The following is a 21,362-nucleotide window of genomic DNA, read 5'->3' as shown; positions in this document are numbered from 1 at the left end:
AACAATATTAAATGTCAGAATGGTCATACTGTGACATGCACTTTCATTCAGCACTTCTGTTTGCAATAAAATCTATTTTGCCTTTAAACAAAGGCATAACACAGGTCCCATATTGTCTCCTATATATACAAACATACCATTAGTGGAATTCTCTTGATACAAAATACATTTTTTACCCAGAAACAGGTGTTGATATAAGATAAGTATTAGTCCATTTTAATCATTCCCCTTAAAATAATTAAGTTTTAACAGTTACATGTACTTAAAAGGAAATTCTACCTCCTTTTTACTACCATGGAACATTCAACAGCTATATTTTTATCATGTGACGACACCATTTTTACTCCAACAAATTAATTTATATATTGAAATTAAGATTATACTAAATGACCATACAATGACAGCTTGAAGGCTAAACAGCACTTATGGCTTTATATTAGTGAAACTTTAATAGCGATATTAAAACACACCGCTTTGAAAAATTACAACTTGAATTCTCAGACTCTTCACACCAAAACTAACTGAAACATGAAATAAAGTAAAACCTGAAATAGTAGGATACTGTGCGGATTTTAAAATGTATCTGAATCTTGTCCCAGTCACTCTCTGGTGGCCCATTTTCCCGACAAATACCAAAATATGTGTGATGTTGAGGGAGAATTCTATCTGAGTTCCAGATGAGCATATACAACTTGTAGATTTTACCTTCTGTTCAGTGATGCCTGGAATAGGCTCTGCTTACTATAGGAATGAACAGGTTTAGAAAATTGATAGATAGAAGGAAACTGTTGTCCAAAGCCAGCAAAATAATTTGATACCTGCAAAAACATCAGGCATCCCTGGTATGAATTCATTTTCTTAAAAAAACTAATAATAAGTGCAAGAATTAAACTGATACACAGTTTGAACATTTTGCCCATTTTTAACTTCTGTGTTTCTTCATGGGCACAAGTTCAATAAATATAAGAAAACATTAGCACAAAAAATTAAAACAGTATCCTACATTTGCTAATTCTTGTGTGGAAAGGCATGTGTACACAACTAAGCCAACAACGTATATGCCCATGATTAAGAATAAACCTCTATTTTAGGGGCACAATGCTACTATCAATCAGCTTACTTTATTTGCAAATGCATGCTGGGCAAAATCTCAGCCAAAATTGTATTTATTGTGATGCTGCAATCTCCCAAACCAGTGACTGGGTTACAAATAAATTACATTTAAATGTTTTCTATTCCGCTGCAGCCCTGTTCTGGATGGGTATGCAGGGTCACTGTATATATGAATGAATTGAATATGAAAATAAGAATTAATTGGTTTGAACACTTGGTTTATCTATAATTCTTCATATACAATTATGGTGAATTATATATAACTCAGTAATGTTATATACAGTATCTTCCTCTGTAATACACAAGTGTTTCATGTTTATTAAGTGGAATTTATAAACTATATGTATGGCCCTACAATTAAAATCAACATCTATTTTAATATTTATAAATTTTCTTACTGATCAAGCTATAAAAAGATTATAAAAAAAAGCTAAATTAAACACATGCAAGGGAAACGGAGTTAAAAAAACTACATCTAAGAGGATGTAATTGGAGAAAAAGGTGTCGCCTCTGCATATGGGTTAAACAGCTGACCATGATCTAAACTAATCAGTCCATCCAGAAACAGTGCACTTGAAAATACATTAACCTTGAGCAGAAAATTAATGACATATATAGCACAATTTATGAGGAACCAATTTACATCGAATACTGCTTCTTAAAGCTGGTATTTTGTGTACTGGCTCTTTTGATGAATTATTTAATAATAAGGCTAATACTATTTCAAAGGGGAGGATTAAAACTGGCCTAATCTTTTACAAAAATGTCTGTTTTCACTGTGTTGCATTCACACATAATAAAGCACATTTCTGTATAACTCTTGCATAGCATAAAATACATTATTGGATGTGACATAATTTCCCCTCAAAAGAAGCTTTGACAGTAGTCCCCTATATAAATAACTTAAATTACCTATTTTAATTCTGGAAATGTTCTGCTTGCATCCGGCTATTTATAAAATGCCAAATACCATGAAACACACTTCATGGGGATATAAACCTGTATGACTTTATATCACAGCAATGTCAAGGGATTATTTGTACTCAGTTCTGCATGATATTTATGAAAGCTAAGAAGAGTTACTAAAGAGGCTTTAGTTTAATGGTAAGAAATTTCCAGAAGAAATTCAATTGGAAATTGCACTACTACTCAAGATATCTTGGGTAATAAAGCAAATATTTAAAATGAATGATATGAACTACAACATTTGTTAAGGCAGCTTTAAACAAAGCTAAGACTGCTCTCTAGAAGCTGCTTTTGGATGTTATGACACCCTGAGATTTCCCAACATCAATCCTTATTTTTAATAACAAAAGACATTGACTTAAGCATCAACTTACAAAAAGTGTGCAAGTAATTTTCATTGTTATCTTGATTAACAAAAATGACTCAATATTATTTACAACAAAGTCCACAAGTCATTTTAAGCGGGTGTTTGCTGCTGCCAGCGCTACAAGAAATCAATTACACAGACTTACCACTTTTCCAGGCCTTGCCCATGTGCAAACAAATCCTTCCTGACACGCAGTTACTAGACAGTCCTCAAGAAATATCAAGACTGTAAGTCTTTCATGTGCTATCTTTTTACAGATAAGAGGCTCTAATAAGGGAACATCTTCCATTCGGGGGCAGAGAGTAGTTCCTAGAGTCTTTGCTGGGTCCATTTTAGTTTTAGTAACTAAATTTAACTTATCGCTGCTTTTGCTGGTTATGTGTCCCATGCTGTGATTCCTTTTGTGGTCTTTTTCATGATGCCGATCTTTACGGTCATGCAGTGACAATGTGGCAAACTTGCTGACTCCTGATGCAATGGCACTGTCCATGACGCTACTTTTGCTGTTGGCATTGGCTACTGCTGAATGTGGAAGGCTATTGGAACGGGGAAGTTGGGGAGGTATAGAGTTTCCAGGAGTACTTGTAATGCTGTTATTTCCATTGCTTCCTGTATTGGTCCCACCACTGCCTGCTGGAGGACTAGTAGCATTCATAACATTTGTATGTGTTCTTGTCCGAGACAAAGGTAGGTGTGGGAAGAGAATGTCTTCTGTAAGGTCCCATAAACACAACTGTGTATCCTGTCCAACAGAGCCAAACCTATACGTTACACTTACCGGGCGACTGTCTGTAGAATTTCTTTTGGATAACCTAGACTGTGTGCTGTTTGCCCTATCTCTACCAAAGTGGATTTGATCTTGAAAGTCCTCATCACTTCCACTGAACTCTACAGGGTCACTCTCCTCCACACTAGTAGTGTAAGGGTCAAAGGCTACCACACTAACCCATGATTTATGTCCATGACCTCTGGCTATTACTCTGCAGTCCAGAAAAGACCATACAGTTACTAAGTCATCCTCTCCACCTGTTACAATGTATTTGCCATCAGGGCTCCAACACACACATAGTAGTCCCCCAAAGTAACTTTTCATTGTACCATGTAGCTCCACTGAGTCAAAATTAAACACTCGAAGAAAACCATCCTGGCTCACGCAAGCTAAAAATTTCCCATCAGGAGAAAAAGCAAACTCATTGAGGGCTCCTTCTCCTACTGTCCATTTTAAGAGAGGATTTCTCGTGGATTTGCTCTTGCATGTATGCACAGTGTAGTTCTCGCCCTGTTTCAGCAGTTGGTAGTGTGGTGCTGTCGTGCCACAGACATGCTCCACATTATACAAGTACATGTTGCCGCTGGAATGAGCTACAAGGAACAGGTTTTCCGAGCCAGGCACCCATTTCACACAGGTGACCCGTGTCTTGTCTATTAGCCTCTAAAGGGAGGGGAAAAAAATTGAAAAGGTTTCATTTTTAAATTTTTAAAGAAAAAAAATTCACTATTATTCATAAAATTGCTATTGTATACTGTTAACATTTACCTTTTTAACTGTTAAACAGACAACTTAAAACTCTCAGTGGGTATTTAAAACATTTCAAGAAATAACTTAATGCACTTTAATCACAAACAGCAAGTCACTTTAGCTTGTTTTTTTTTTTTAAACCACCTGCATGCTATTTCTATTATGCAACACAAAATCTTCAAGTGCAAAAGGCATCGTTTGATTGAATCACTTGGGAGCTGGACATACCGGATGCAAAAATAAATTTTGAAGATTTTGTTCTTCTTCAAGCAATTACATTTAAAGCATGTTGTACATTAAGAGACAACCTCCATCCATCCATCCACCTTTCAACCCGCTGAATCCGAACACATGGTCACGGGGTCTGCTGGAGCCAATCCCAGCCAACACAGGGTGCAAGACAGGAACCAATCCTGGGCAGAGCGCCAACCCACCGCAGGACACACACACAAACCAAGCACACACTAGGGACAATTTAGAATCGCCAATCCACCTAACATGCATGTCTTTGGACTGTGGGAGGACACGGGGAAAACACGCAAACTCCATGCAGGGAGAACCTAGGAAGCGAACCTGGGTCTCCTTACTGCGAGGCAGCAGCGCTACCGTGCCGCCCTAGAGACAACCTTGTTTGTCCCATTTACTTAATAGGCCCAGAACTCTAATAAAATACAGAATTAAAAATAATTTAAATTGAAATGAATCGTTAAATGTCTGAAGAAGGGAGGAAATGAGTAAGAAGGTTTCATCCAAGCAATGTATACAAAACGATTATTAAAAAAAAATTGACCTTTCAACATTACCCAGTTCTAAATGCAAACAACATTTGTGAGCATTACTACTGTGATCAACTGTTATTTAGCCAAGCAATATGTTGTAGTGACTAAAGCATTAAACTGTTAATTGTCCACACCACAGTGTAACAATTAGCTATTAAATGGCAATAACAAAAAAATGGAAAAAGTGACATTAAGCATGTGTAACAAATAAGCTAATAAATAAATGTAAATCTATCAGAAAACTTTAACCAAAACTACATCAAAAACCAAGTTCAGACAAGAATCACATCTTTTGGATTATAACTAGGATGTACATATAAAAATGAACTTACCTCTTCATTGAATAATTTACTAGTTTCTTTCTTAATAGGATCAATAAGTTGAACCTGTCCAGCAGAAAATCCTACAAGAAGTGAAACACTCTCTGCTGTTGCTGACAAAGTGTTGAAGTCATGACAGGTGGGTTGTGTTCCCTTATATATTCTCTTGTCTATAGGTTTACTTAAATCAGCAGCCTAGGAGAAGGACAAAAATATATACTTTTTAAACCGAAACAGTAAGAAAACAAACATTTGGCCTCTGTGCATATCTAAAAATATTGTAAACAACATACAGCACATGGAACTCAAATGACAACACTACAAATAGGAAAATGAGACGTTACTTACACAAAAGAGCAAGTCTGCCCATGTGCAACATTCTGCACATATTGCGGAGAGTGGTCATATTTTTAATGCACATTCATTTACTTTATTATAGTACCCACACATCTTAACAGTTAAAATGCATTTAAATTCATAACAGTTAAGGCAAATAAGAGAGACTCAGGTACTGCAAGGTTCATTGTACCATCATTCTACTAGTATTTGGCTCATCCCTTTGCCCAGTGAATCACAAGATCAGAAGCATACATACCATACTATAACAAAGATATCAATTATTCTCCCCATCATCATCTCCTTTCCCCTTAGAGGAAGTGTGTGTTTCTTCCATTAACTTCTACTTCCGAACATGTCCTTATTAAACCTAATGTCCTGCAGATCCTTCCATATGGTTTTTAGTCTCCATCTCCTTCTTTCTTCTGGCATCTATATCTTAATACTCTCCTTAGGACACTGTTTTCCTCCTGACTCCACATATTCAACCACTTGCAGTCTAATCTCCATCTTGATAGATAGATAGATAGATAGATAGATAGATAGATAGATAGATAGATAGATAGATAGATAGATAGATAGATAGATAGATAGATAGATAGATAGATAGATAGATAGATAGATAGATAGATAGATAGATGTAAAAGGCACTATAAAATGGATAGATAGATAGATAGATAGATAGATAGATAGATAGATAGATAGATAGATAGATAGATAGATAGATAGATGTAAAAGGCACTATAAAATGGATAGATAGATAGATAGATAGATAGATAGATAGATAGATGTAAAAGGCACTATAAAATGGATAGATAGATAGATAGATAGATAGATAGATAGATAGATAGATAGATAGATAGATAGATAGATAGATAGATAGATACTTTATTAATCCCAATGGGAAATTGTTCTACTATCAAACCAAACATGTACTGCAACATTTTCATATTGTGGATTTTGTCTCTTCTCTAGCTGTCCAAAATTACAGCACTACCAACACTATTGCTCTCACTGTCAATCTTCATATTTATATATTTTGGCAGCTATAACTTTTTTCCACCAAGTATTCCAGTACACTTTAATCTGTTACATCCTGATTCTCTGCCTAATTTCTGCCTCTAGCAATTAATCCGTTTAAATCAATTGTCCTAAAGAGATTAAAATCACTGCCTACAGAGGCTCTTTCATCACCCTTACTGATCACATCTAATAGTGTAAGCAATAATGGTCTCAGTGCCTATTCCTGAAGAATTACAAGTCTCAAACTGTTCTCCAGTTCCTGCTTTACACATAATTGTCATTCTAGTTTCAACAAGCATATCAGTCTCAGTACTTCACTTCTTTGTCTTCCATGTCAGATATTTACTTTTAAACAGATACTTTATGGTATAAACACAAACGTGTAAATGGGGCCAAGGTATGTGGTAATCTGCTGGTTCCTTTGTAATTTGCATTAGGTTAAGAAAACAAGAAAAATCCAAACAATGAAAGAGGTGTTCAAGGCTAAAATATGCCGTATAGCTGTTGGGAATAACAACAGGTGAGTTGCCTAAAATGAAGCACAAAAAGGCTGCTTGAACAATAATTCCTTCAGCATCAATAATTGGCATATTAAGATACAGGATTGAAGAGTAACCATGGTGTTTGGACTAAACTTGAGCACTCTTGCTTTACACCAAGGTTATTATAGTTAACGAAAACTAAAATCAAAACTGAAAACTATTATGAATAAAACATTTCCGTAAACTGAAATGAAATAATTAACAAAACTGAATTGAAAAACAAAAACTAAACTATTGAAGTAGCTGGAAAGACTAACTGAAATAAACTAATTTACTAAACATAACTTTAGTTTTCGTTTTTGAATTAATTTTCTTGCTGTTAGTTTTTAACCCTAAAACTGAAAGCCATCCACCACGAGCCGCCTACATTCATCCGGTGAACGGCAGCTGGTGATGGAGGCCGGGTGTTCACACAGCATTAGCGGTGACAGAGCGAGCTGAATACACGTGTAAAGCGTGTGGAATGGAAAGTGATTTACGTGTCGCCTTTCTTTGCACTTGTTGTATATCAAGATGTACAATTCAAACGCCTGAAATCGGAATGTGCTGGTCAACAAAAACTTTACCGTATGGACAGAAAAAACACTAATGAGTAATGTTTCAGTTTATTTCTCAGGTGTCTGCTTTTTGTTGACAGTAATTCACCTGCCACTTCGCACTCAAAGTATACAAAGTATAGAGAAAGTATACTAATCATGAAAAAAATTCAACCTTGACATTTTGATGAATCTGGACGTTTTAGAACTCCCAGAGTCCGAAAATACCGTTTTTTGGAATTATGTCTGTTTGTGTGTGTGTATGTGTATAAACACGATATCTGAAAAACGCAACTAGATAGATGGATGGAATTAGGCATGTGGTTGTTACACCAGAATTGTAGATCTGTATTAACTTTTGGGCCAAATCCATTAACCGGAAGTGGTACTTTACCTGAACACATACTCGATTTTTTTTATTCATGCAGCTGCAGAGTCCAATGTACTCAACTTTACTTTTACAAGAATTGTTCATTATTAATTTGATTTGTTGTTGATGGTTTTTTATTGTACACTAGCCAACCTGCGGCGTACCATATGCCGCATAATCAGGCCGCTTTTTAAATGATTTTTAAGCACAGGGAGAAAATTAACATTTGAAAATGGGTAATGTAATAAATCACCAAGAAAAGTAACATTGTAACAATGCACAGAACAAACCAACACACAATTGTCTGTGACTGAAAATTGGCGGACCGCCATCGCGCCTTCTCCTCCCAGACCGAGGGATGGGGGTGGACGGCGCTCGGGCACAGTCGACATGCACCTGTGAGTCACGTAGACTTTTCATTGTTCTTTGCGGTTTTGGCTGCTTTTCTATATATATAATCCACCAAGTTACCCGACCACGGTAGTAGCGGGGGTGGGAGGGGGGTGTGTACAAAGGGCAGGGACGTAATCAGTGCGAGTGTATGACTCACAGTTACTGGTAATTCCCCGGTTTGCAGCACGAATGGGGTTCAATGGCTTACACATGCCTTTTTGCGCCTGGTAGACACACGTTGATCCATTCAGTGTAGCGCGGGTGCAGTTACTTGATGCAGGAATCTGTATAACATTGAAAGAAGTGTTGTTTCCATGAAATACATTTGAAGCGGTGGCCATGGAAGGCAAATGAACAGTCAACGCGGCTTACAGCTGGATTGATGCCATGTTTTGTGTCACCCGACCATGGTAGAAGCGGGGGAAATTGTACAAAGGGTAGGGACGTAATCAGTGCGAGCGTATGAACCGCACGTCCTGGGAATTCCTTGTTCGTGGGGAACAAATGCAAGCCCCGGTTGATCCATTCAGTATAGTGCGCGTGCAGTATGGGACATCCAAGGGCATCACAGACCTGTTAATGCTCAATCTCATGCATAATTATTTATTGAATGCTAAACACTTCCGGAAAGACACAGTTGTCTAAAACGGGTTGGTCTGAGAATACAATAGTAAGTGAATGAAAAGATGGAACTCTGGAGAGAGCAAAATACAACACAATAGTGAACCTGCGGCATAACAAACGCCGCATAATTATTTATTGATGGTTGAACACTTCTGGAAAGACACAGTTGTCTAAAAAGGGAGGGTTTGAGGATACAACAGAAAGTGAATGAAAAGATGGAACTCTGGAGAGAGCAAAATACAACACAATAGTGAACCTGCGGCATAACAAATGCCGCATAATTATTTATTGATGGTTGAACACTTCTGGAAAGACACAGTTGTCTAAAAAGGGAGGGTTTGAGGATACAACAGAAAGTGAATGAAAAGATGGAACTCTGGAGAGAGCAACATATAATTGTCCGTGAGTGAAGACTGGTTTTGGCAGATACAGGCATATCTTTTTGAAAGTTTGTCCCTGTGCCTTATTAATTGTCATCGCAAATGCCAATCGAACAGGAAATTGTCTTCGGGTAAAAGTAAAAGGCAAATTTGAATCTGACGGGGTCAGGCATATCCGGGGAATAAGGACAGTTTGTGAGGTTACAGATGTGATAGTTTTACACTCCAGTACATTGCGGTGAATGGCGCTAACAGACTGTCTAGTGCCATTACAAAGACCTTTTGCAGGCAGGAGGTTTCTGGGAAGCATGATGACGGATCCATTTTTAATTTCGATGGTGGACACGGTCGGGTGTCGAAACCGAAAAGAATAATGAAAAGTCAACGTGGCTCAGAGGTGCATGTGGACTCCTACCACAGACGAAAGGGACTAACTGGGTGGTTGGCGTGTTTTTGCGTCCGGTTTCCATGGGTGGCTACTTGTCTTCTGGCTTAGCTAACTGGGTTGTCGGTGAGTTTTTGCGTCCGGGCACATGAGCAGACTGTGTGAATGCCTTGAGAGCAAGGGTAGACGCGGGCCGGGAAAAAAGGAGTGTTGGTGGGTGGGGAAACGTCTTCCGTGTCATAACCGAAAATTCATGTTTGTTGCGGAGTCGAATTGCTGTATGTAGCGTGTAAAACGGTTTGCTATGGTGCACGCGGTCATGCCTCGTAACCGAAAAGTCAACGTGGCTCAGAGGTGCATGTGTACTGTAGCCCAGCCGAACATAAATGATGTCGTTTTTTCAGAGTTGTCGCGTCCGAGTTGGTAGGCGTGGCTCTGCAAGTTGTCGTCGTATCCAATGGTCTTGGGCGTCTTACTTGTCGGCGGCTTAGTGATTCCACGCCCCTTCTGGCGTGCTTTCCATGGGTGGCTACTTGTCTTCCGGCTTAGTGAATTATATATATAGATAATATAATCATTGTCTTGCAGTTTACTCCTCAAATATCCATCACCATATCTGAGTACACGAGAAAGTCTAGGGGAGACCACTCCCGATTTTTGAAAATAAAACGGCACTGATCGAGAGACTGACAATGTCATCATACAAGATCAGCATATTGTTGCTGACCAATCACTTTTGCTTTAAAAACATTGCTTAACAATGAAGCAATGCAAACCTTGTAAAATCAAGTTGGCAATGCCTCTACTGAACTACAGGTAGGTGGGGGAAGTGAGTCTTCCAAGTGGTGAAGAGCTAAACATACTAATTTGTTTTTGTATTTATTCTATATCTTTTTTAGTTCATATTCACAGCTCAAAATACCTGATATTGTGACAATGATCCAGTAGCAGAATTATGCTTTAAAATGTTTTTTCAATGTTTCTCTCTCTGTGAAATATATTCTTTTTGTTCTTAACATCAGCCATATCATACATATTGTATACCAGGGAGTTTTCCTGCCTTGCATTCAAACCTGCTTGGGTAGGCTCCAGGTTCCTGTGATCCTGCTCTGGATAAACAGGTTTAGATAATGTATATATTGTTCTTAATCTCAGATGCTGTCTCTGTCATTTTGTGACTGTTCATACTCCTATTACCTACTCTTACTCTGCTCATTAAGGGTTTACTGTTCTTATGGTGGGCTATTCAAGTCTCACTGCCCCTAACCTTCACACTAGATGCTTGTTTTCTTTGTTTCCCTCAATACAGCTAGGTGGGGTCTGCACACTCATTCAACCCTAAGAGTCCTGTTCTTCCTTAACCCCCGTGATATTCATGGTTACACCTGTCCGAACACAATAGAATCTCTTTTCTTATTTTTTTTTATATCTTTCCAGGCCTGCATGTGCAAAAGTCTGTCTATAAACTGTTTGTGCCATAGATCAATATAGCATGTAGAAAATAACAAAGCCCAGTGTTTGAGCTTTTTGAATGAAATATTGAAGGCATTCATTATAAGCACTTTGTCGTTGGAGCAAGAATTGTTGTGTGCTGTAGACATTTAGAGTAAAAAACCCTCACCTTAAAATTCACCCAAAGTTCATTACAAATTGGCCCATTCTGAAGAATAAAAGGAAAAGAAAAAAGTGCCAACAGCGCAGTTTTGTTCAGCACAAATGACATAAAAATATTTAAAAAATTATAAAATTGTGTAAAATTCTTCATATTCAGTACCTGGTTTTGATTATGCTTGTTTTTATAAGACAAAAACAAAACCAAATAGTAAAGTGTGTTGTGTAGTGTAGCAAGCTTCCACTAACATTAAATTCATATTATGTCCAGACCCGTTAAGTATACAGTTCTGTCTCATTGTGACACAAAAACTAAATTCCATAATAACCATACTATAATTGCTAAAACTGAAACTAATATATATAAAAATAAAATAGAAATGTCTTTGTAAAATAAAAACTAAACTAAAACAAAAAATACACGATGAAGGAAAACTAAACCTAAACTGAATTTCCAAGTAAGGTCAGAAAAAATACAGAAATAAAAACTAATATAAAAAGGCAAAACTATAATAACCTTGCTTTACACATAGTAGCAAAGTAGTTCTCATGCTCAGTCATGTTGGTTCCAACCAGTTTAACAATCAGTGAGCTGTATTACCTCTAATTAACCCCGCTGCTTAATAAGTTCGTCTTATTTCTCTGGCCTTATTTGCACAGCAGTGTGAGATTTACATTCATAACATTTCTAGAAATATTTCAATTTTTCTAAATGCTTTATATGTTTAATTCTGTTTTGACATTTTCCTAATAGTTAACCTTTGTTGTGTCCGTTGACAACACATGGAGTAGATACAAAGGCAAACAATGAACACCTTGAAAGGTGAGATGAAAGTTGCGCTGAAGATCATCATTATGATAAACATATAAACAAATAATTCCCATGTAACATATATACAGTATATTACACTTACTACATTTCAATAAAATTTAGAAAACACAGACACTTAATTAAGCAAATTATTTCTAAGGTAAGTGTCCAATTAAAAGCAAAAGTTAGACAGGGTAAAAACCTGCAGCAACAGCAGGCTCCCAGGAACAAACTTGAAAACCACACTGCTCTAACCACATATTGGCTGTATTTTCTGACCAGTTGTCTGCAGAGATACTGCAAGGATATCACAGAACCCAATCAACAACAAATAATGCTATGTCCAGTCAGAGTACATGGACGACAAACAGTAAATTTCAGTACTTGGAGAAAACTGCAATTGAAAAGCATTTCTCATGCAGAGCTAATGTATATTCCATTCAGGCTGACTGACAGGATGCTTCAGACACCATGGGAGGCCATGCTCAGTCTCTTGCTGTGCTGAAAAGCATGCTTCTGATACAGTAAACTGCATGAATCTCATCACACCATTCACAATAAATCATATTTGGAATTTCATGGTAAAGCACATTACAATATCATTCAAGCTGTTCTAAATGACAGAGGCACAGTGAATAACCTATAGGAGTAATGAATACAAGACATCAAGCATACAGAAATATCACAAGTAGAATGATCACAGTACATTGCATACAGTATACAAAACCTCTAGGAACTATGATCCTGCTTAAAATAATTTACTTAGCTCTGACTAAATTTTATAACATAAAAGTTCATCTTATATTCCTCCATCATAAGAACAAATGACAAAAGAGGAACAAAGCATATGGCAAACAAATGCATTAAAAATCTTATTTCTTCCAAATAAAGGAATGGCATTGGGTTTGTCAATTTTGCAGAAATAAACACAGTGCAAGTTATAGCAGCTTCAGCACACACAGGTATGAAACAAAATAATTAGGCAGCAAGAAAAAAGCTATACAAAATACATTTAGAAACATGTGCTGTGAATAAACATGTAAACATGAACCTTGAACAAACTGAAAGGTATGTTTCAGATGCAGTCATTTAACAACTTCATTTTCACATTGTGGTTCTCCAGCCAACAAAATGAAAATCAATCCAACAATTCTCTGCACACATGTAGGCAACTCTTCGTCAAAACATTATAATAAATCTTATATGCAGAAAATAGACAAACTTTAAAAGGAACAAGGTTAATCAAAAGCTCTTGCTTCAATTTCTGATGCATAATCACTATATGCATTATGCTGAAGTTAAAATAACGCAAAAAGTGAATATGGCACATGAAAAAGTTTAGGCAGGTTAGGCAGAAGTTTACTGTCAGGTTATTTTTTATTATTGCATTTATAATTGACTATTATTGCCAAGAACATTGCGGACTTCCAATCGAATGACAGTTTCAGGGTTGAAATGGCACAAATAAAAACTGGTTTCAACAACCAAAGTCACTTATAAGACGTTGTGTAATGCTTTAAATGAACAATAACTGAATATGTTAAAACAAACAATTAGCTTCAATTGCCAGACATAAAATAAGGAAGAATAATTATACTGAAATGGAAAAAAAGCATAGAAAAAAATCGAAAGATCAAGAAATATCTCCAAGAAATTCAAGGAGAATGGAACCCAAAAATCACTGGAAAGAACCAAAATAGGTTATACACCCCCATGCATTTCTCACACTGCTGTAACAGCCAGTTTGGCACAGTGGTCCAAAAAGGGCCTTTTACTGCCACCTCATTACACTAGTCTCTTCTTACAAACCACTGAATAAAATGAATAAAAGTTTTTTTTTGTATAAAGTGCTTTGGTCAATGATTATCGACAGCACATAAAGACGTTCAATACTGATTTTTTAAATTTGTAAGAAATTGATTTTTTTCTTGTTTCTGTAGCATAGCTAACTCATTGTTAAAATATTGTCAAACTAAATTACTGCTTTGCTTACTATCTACGTAGGCTAAATAATAAAAAATACAAGCTTGCACCAAAAAACAAAATCTGCTAAGAAAACATAACATACAACTTACCAATCCTACATAATCGTTTAAAAATAACAACCCTTCAAGACAGACTGCAAAGCACCTAGAAAGCCTTCAAATGTTTTGCAAGCCTGACCAAGAGTGACTAAAGAGTGAACATGAGGAAGGCAGTACATAGATAATCTAAAAAATATAAGGCTGCTAACGCATAGCAGCCCAGAAGAGGGCATTCTCTGGCAGTTCTTGTGAACATCCATATTACTAACCGAGAATGCTAAACCGGATGATGGACGCAGGCACATCCGGCCATGGGCCGTAGCTGCAAAAAGACGTACTGCGCAGGCGCAAAAAGAGTCTGCGAGAGTCGGCTGAGGAGCCGAGAAAGGCGGATAGAAGAGGGCGAGAGAGGCGGATGAGGGGCCGCGAGAGGCGCAGGCGCAAAAAGAGTCCGCGAGAGTCGGAGAAAGGCGGAGAAAAGAGGGCGACAAAGGCGGATGAGGGGCCGCGAGTGGCGGACAAGACCACAGAAAAAAGGAGTGAGCACATACAAAAAGGAGAAATGAGGCGCAAAGTCAAACGCAGGAAAAGCACGAAACACATTGCACACGAAACTAGACCCGAAAAAAAAAAAAAAAAGAGGCTCGCGCACAACAGCAAGGCACCCCCCCCCCCTACAGGCACCGGACGGGACACACACCAAGAGGGGGATTCAACAAGCCCATGGAACACAAAAAAAAGAACACAAAACCACCCCACACACCCTACAAGCAACGGACGGGACACACACAAAGAGGGGGATTCAACAAGACACAGGAACACAAAAAGAAAGAAGACGCTCGCGCAACAACAATCCTCAACAATCCCCCCCCACCCACATCCATAAGAAGTGACACCCAAAGCCACATATTCTAAAGTGGACGTCAGCACCTTCACACTAGACAGCATAGGTGTCAGCATTGGTGGATCTCCTTACAATAAAGCACTATTAACCGTTCAACTGCAGAAAAGGAAACATATTGAAACAAGTCATGAATACACGGTCACGGGTACAAAACGAAAAGGAAAGGATAACAGGAACAAACACACGAAAACGAAAGAAACAACAAAATAGACGGCTATGCAGCATAGGTGGATCTCATTACCATAAGGCACTATTACTATTACAACCGCAGAAAAGTCTCCATATTAACAGTGAGTGCAATACTTCTTATTACTTATCCATATTTCTAAAAGAAAAAATGTCTCGACTCCAAAAACGCAAAGCTCAACTACAGCTTCTAACTAACGATATACCTAAAAGTAAAAACTTTATGAACTGCATTAGATCCTACAATAGTTCATTTGCTTTTAGTAAATATCAGGCCACCAAAAGGCAATGGCCCATACTGCTTTCCCATATGTGCACAAATACTGCATCGCATTGGAACAGTGCACCCTGAAACAAATCAACAACGCAAATATGCACAAATCTACATCCTGGATCCACATGACGCAAACTATCAATCAAAGTGCTGCATCGCAACAGGCACGGATTCAAAACGAAACACCTCCCGTCTCAGACATACGTTAACGGCAAGGAAGGCTACAACGGGCGTCTCACACAGCACAGGCAAATCGATTACAGCTCCAAAACAACACGTCCCAAATACTACATATGCAACAACGCGCCTCTCAAACGGCACAAGCAAAACATACACCAGAAAAATTCATTCGGATTAATGAATGTCATTTGCAATCATTGTCATTCAGTTCACTTCCCTGAAGAAACAACTGGCAATACAAGTTATACATTTAGACGTTGTTGTCAAAAGGGTCAAATTACACTGCCTTCTTTACATTCATATACTGAATATCTACAGAAGATTCTAACTGACGATGTACCTGAAAGTGAAATCTTTATCAGCTGCATTAGATCCTACAAATCGGTATCCACTATGAACATTAACGGTGGCACTGCACGTGACATCCGTCTTCAAAAAATGTTGTTTATTGATGAATGTACAATGGCATGAAGTCACTTACTCAACACCATTCATAAACTTCTACAAACGTTTATGAATAATAATATTCGATTTGGAGGAAAGGTACTTTTATGAGGAGGAGATTTTAGACAGTGATTAGCTATTCTTCCAGATGCCATGCACTCAGCTATTGTTCAGTGCACCTTAAAATACGCAGACAATTGCCATTGCTTTCAAAAGATACAGTTAGTAAAAAAGATACGATGTCCAGAACCAGATCATATCAATTGCTTATTACAACTGAGAGATGGTACACTCACCAATACAGATGGACTTCAGCCACATATTATTACAATTCCTCAAGCCTTTATCTGCGACGACTTAGTTACAGAGAGATTTGGAACAGCAATCTCATTAGACCAAATGCCCCTTTTAACACAACGCACTATATTATGTACAAAAAATATTAATGTGGAAAACATAAATATCCAAGTCATTCCATTACTTCCTGGAGAGACACAACTCTTTCTAAGCTCTGACAAAGTTGACTCTGATCACGATAATGACCATCTTCATTGACCTTACAAGTTCTGACCTGGAATTACCTTTTACACTTAAACGGCGTGTACAAAGAAATTTTCCAATAAACCTTTACACTGTGCCACACACTTTATTGTTTGCTTTCTATTTGCATCATCTACACCTTCACACTATTCTATATCTCATTCATACATCACGCTCTTTGTCATTCCCAACACCAGGGGTTGGCGAGCGAAGCGAGCAGGGGGCGGAGCCCCCTAGTTACATTACTAACCAAGGTTGTGGAACAAGATTGGGTTCAACAAATAAGCACAGCACAAAGATTACAAAGAAAATACAAACTAAGTTAGGAAGGTGTCACACACACGTTTAGGGGACAACCAAAGGGCCTGAATAAATGTAGTTTCCTCGCCAGACCAGGGGGTGGCGAAGTGCGCTAATTCTCTCTTTTAATTCCTTGCAGACCATTCTCTGGAAATCCTGCCCTGTTCTGGGGCAGCCAACGACGTTACTTCCGGTTCCGGTCCTGATGACATAACTTCCCTTGCAGGGGTTTAAAAAGCCACCATCTTAAGAGGATAGTCAGTTCTGTTTTGGACTCAATCGTGTGAATGTGTCTTTGCTTTAGAACAGATTTTGCTGCCAGGAAATATTATATGGGTGGCTGCCCCAAACCTTCCCAATGTCTCTTGGTCGTTCTTGTTACAAAGGCTAGTTTAACGTACCCAATTATCACGTGGCCAACTGTCTTAGCCACTACAGTAAACTATATTCTAAAGTAAACCACTATGAATATTGAACAGATGTTGCCCAGGATCACAAGGACATGCAAAATGTTTTTAATAAAGTGATGCACTATTATAATTGAGGATAATGGTCAACCTTGTCTTTCTATGTGGTTAACAACCCCCGTGTTTGGTTTTCCAGATACAGTGATCCCTCCTCCATCGTGGGGGTTGCGTTCCAGAACCCCCGCGAAAGGTGAAAATCCGCGAAGTAAAAACCGTTATGTTTATATGTTTATTTTTATATTGTCACGCTTGGGTCACAGATTTGCGCAGAAACACAGGAAGTTGTATAGAGCAGTTTTATACACAATTTACATAACATTTCTGTTATTATTAAGTTATTAAGCAGTTCGCATGCGTTTGCAACCCGAGATTTTTCTTCTTTTTTTGCATATAACAAAGACATATGCTTTGCATTTGTCATTCCAACAGATTGCACATCACAAACATTAACAGTGCTATCTTTTTTTCGTGTCTGCCGTTTCTATGGGAGGGTGACAATGAGTTAAATTCCAATGGATGTTTTTCAAATGTTGACAAGCAATAAGCAAAAGGTATCACTGAAAACCACAGAAAATAAAAACAGCAAAAAAAAAAAACAGTACGAGGAAAGTTCGAATAAAGAGTTTTTTTTTTTTTTTTTTACAATGTTTCTGTTTGGGGATCGATGTGCAAATGTGCACAACTGAGCTGCGACCACAGATCTAACTGCTCTGTGGATGATTCGTTCAAGCATTTCAAGGTCACTTCGTTGTAATGAAAGCATCTGCTGAATGTACTTCGTAGTAACGCGATTTCTATAGACTCGTGTCATACGGGGAAACTGTCGGGACCATAAAAATACTTTGTTGTAATAGTCTCTCACCTCTCTCTGCGCCACTGCAAAGCCCCGCCCGCCAAGCGTTCCGAAAAGTCTGAGTGAGTCTCCGTTGCCGGCAGTTCCCTCGCGGCCCGGTAGTACGCCGCGGACCGGGGGTTGGGGACCCCTGCTCTAGGGGTGCAAACAGCCCCCTGCTCACACCCCCTCCGTCAGGAGCAGAGAATGTCAGAGAGAGAGAGAAACAAGCAAACAATCAAAAATCAATAGGTGCTGTTTGGGCTTTTAAGTATGCGAAGCACCGTGCAGCAAGCATATTGTGCAACAAAGTAACAAGTAAGCCCAGCAAGGAAGGGAGCAATGTGAAGGTAGTCTTTCAGAGTTTTTTGAGGAGCGTCCGTATCCTCTAGGGGTGCGAACAGCCCCCCTGCTCACAATATATTTGGGGAGTTTTATTTAATACGTAATACATGCTCTGATTGGGTAGCTTCTCAGCCATCTGCCAATAGGGTCCCTTGTATAAAATCAACTGGGCAAACCAACTGAGGAAGCATGTACCCTAAGTTCTTGTCTATAAGCCGGACTCATGTATTAGCCGGAGACCAAAAATCATACGAATTTTTAAAATAAAATCGTATCATAGATAAGCCGGACTCATGGATAAGCCGAACGTACTATAACCTATAACTAATAGAAGGGAGGGAGGTCAGTGGTCTCACTCGCGCCCATTTAATTTCTTTAAGGGGGGAGAGAGTGTGAGATATTGCACTCGCGCCCATTTAATTTCTTTAAGGGGGAGAGAGTGTGAGATATTGCCGTCTCTCTCACTCCCCGCATGGCGCGGTTGGAGCGGCCGGAGCGCGTTCTTTCTGCTCTGGGCGTCGCCGAGTCAACACGAGCGCGTAGCGGTCATTTAAATTGTGATTATATATGTAAGCATATTTAAATATATATCGCGGATTTCTGCGGACAATGGGTCTTTTAATTTCTGGTACATGCTTCCTCAGTTGGTTTGCCCAGTTGATTTCATACAAGGGACGCTTTTGGCAGATGGCTGAGAAGCTACCCGGCTTACTGTTCTCTCTCTCTTGCGCTGACTATCTGTGATCCTGACGTATGGGGATTGAGCAGGGGGGCTGTTTGCACACCTAGACGATACGGACGCTCGTCTAAAAATGCTGAAAGATTATCTTCACGTTGCTATCTTTTGTAAAGCTGATTCCTGAAAAGACATGCTGCACAGTGCTTCGCATACTTAAAAGCTCGAAGGGCACGTATTGATTTTTGCCTGAAAAACAAACTCTCCCTCTCCCTCTCTTTGTCTGCTCCTGACGGAGGGGGTGTGAGCTGCCGCCTTCAACAGCTTTGTGCCGCGGTGCTTCGCATACTTAAAAGCCAAACAGACATATTGATTTGTTTGCTTCACTGCTTTGAAGAGGAAGATATGTTTGCATTCTTTTAATTGTGAGACGGAACTGTCATCTCTGTCTTGTCATGGAGCACAGTTTAAACTTTTGAAAAAGAGACAAATGTTTGTTTGCAGTGTTTGAATAACGTTCCTGTCTCTCTACAACCTCCTGTGTTTCTGCGCAAATCTGTGACCCAAGCATGACAATATAAAAATAACCATATAAACATATGGTTTCTACTTCGCGGATATTCTTATTTCGCGGGTGGTTCTGGAACGCAACCCCCGCGATGGATGTATAAGCCGGACTTATGTATAAGCCGATATTCTATTTTTTCATTTTCACAACTTTTTTCCTTAGATAAGCCGCGGCTTATTGACAAGAACTTAGGGTACTAGAAATTAAAAGACCCATTGTCCACTGAAACTCACGAACCAGCGAAAAATCCGCGATATATATTTAAATATGCTTACATATAAAATCCGCGATAGAGTGAAGCCACGAAAGTCCAAGCGCGATATAGCGAGGGATTACTGTACACACTTAAGTTTTTTTTTTCTTTGAATTGTTGCTATTTCATTAGTTTCACTTTTATTTCAGAACTTCATTAAAAACAATATTTGGAATCTTTCGAGTCCCAACATGCTGAATCTTTTAAATGAGGTCCGTGAGACATGTGTTTAATAACTTTGTACCATAATAAATAATACCAGAGATAGGTTTCTCTATTTGGAATTTCAGCACTGACAAAACGATCCACATCATCAGCAGTTAAATATTGTTTTTTGTAAAGTAACCAATAAATGCATGCGAGGTAAACCCGTTTTTGAAATATTCTGACTTTAACTTCAAAGCCTTACAATATTTACATACTTCTGACATATCACCATCCATCCATCCATCCATCCTCTTCCGCTTATCCGAGGTCGGGTCGCGGGGGCAGCAGCTTGAGCAGAGATGCCCAGACGTCCCTCTCCCCGGCCACTTCTTCTAGCTTTTCCGGGGGAATCCCAAGGCGTTCCCAGGCCAGCCGGGAGACATAGTCCCTCCAGCGTGTCCTGGGTCTTCCCTGGGGCCTCCTCCCGGTTGGACGTGCCCAGAACACCTCACCAGGGAGGCGTCCAGGAGGCATCCTGATCAGATGCCCGAGCCACCTCATCTGACTCCTCTCGATGCGGAGGAGCAGCGGCTCTACTCTGAGCCCCTCCCGGATGACTGAGCTTCTCACCCTATCTTTAAGGGAAAGCCCAGACACCCTGTGGAGAAAACTCATTTCAGCCGCTTGTATTTGCGATCTCGTTCTTTCGTCACTACCCATAGCTCATGACCATAGGTGATGGTAGGAACATAGATCGACTGGTAAATTGAGAGCTTTGCCTTATGGCTCAGCTCCTTTTTCACCACGACAGACCGATGCAGAGCCCGCATCACTGCGGACGCCGCACCGATCCGCCTGTTGATCTCACGCTCCATTCTTCCCTCACTCGTGAACAAGACCCCGAGATACTTGAACTCCTCCACTTGGGGCAGGATCTCGCTCCCAACCCTGAGAGGGCACTCCACCCTTTTCCGGCTGAGGACCATGGTCTCGGATTTGGAGGTGCTGATTCCCATCCCAGCCGCTTCATACTTAGCTGCGAACCAATCCAGAGATGTCCATATATTCAATCTCCATTCGTCTTTTCATTATTTCTCGAGTAATAATTTCTCTGTTTGCACTAATGCAATGTTCATTTTCTTTGTTT

General features: G+C 39.1%; 1 protein-coding gene across 2 annotated transcripts in view; it reads right to left on the bottom strand.

The window, feature by feature from the left end:
• Positions 1-21,362, bottom strand: part of wdr20a (WD repeat domain 20a) — a 59,620-nt gene that overhangs the window by 6,803 nt on the left and 31,455 nt on the right. For both annotated transcript variants that reach the window (XM_028821165.2, XM_028821164.2), the window contains exons 2-3: positions 5,077-5,259; positions 2,592-3,878 (exon numbers count right to left, since the gene is read on the bottom strand). In XM_028821165.2, the coding sequence (XP_028676998.1) occupies positions 2,592-3,791 (1,200 nt within the window). In that variant the 5' untranslated portion in view covers positions 3,792-3,878; positions 5,077-5,259. The remainder of the gene's footprint in view (positions 1-2,591; positions 3,879-5,076; positions 5,260-21,362) is intronic.

The sequence above is a fragment of the Erpetoichthys calabaricus genome, chromosome 16 (assembly GCF_900747795.2).
Source record: "Erpetoichthys calabaricus chromosome 16, fErpCal1.3, whole genome shotgun sequence".
NCBI lineage: Eukaryota > Metazoa > Chordata > Cladistia > Polypteriformes > Polypteridae > Erpetoichthys > Erpetoichthys calabaricus.
The sequence above is the reverse complement of the archived record's forward strand: the minus strand, read 5'-3'. Positions and strand labels throughout refer to the sequence as shown.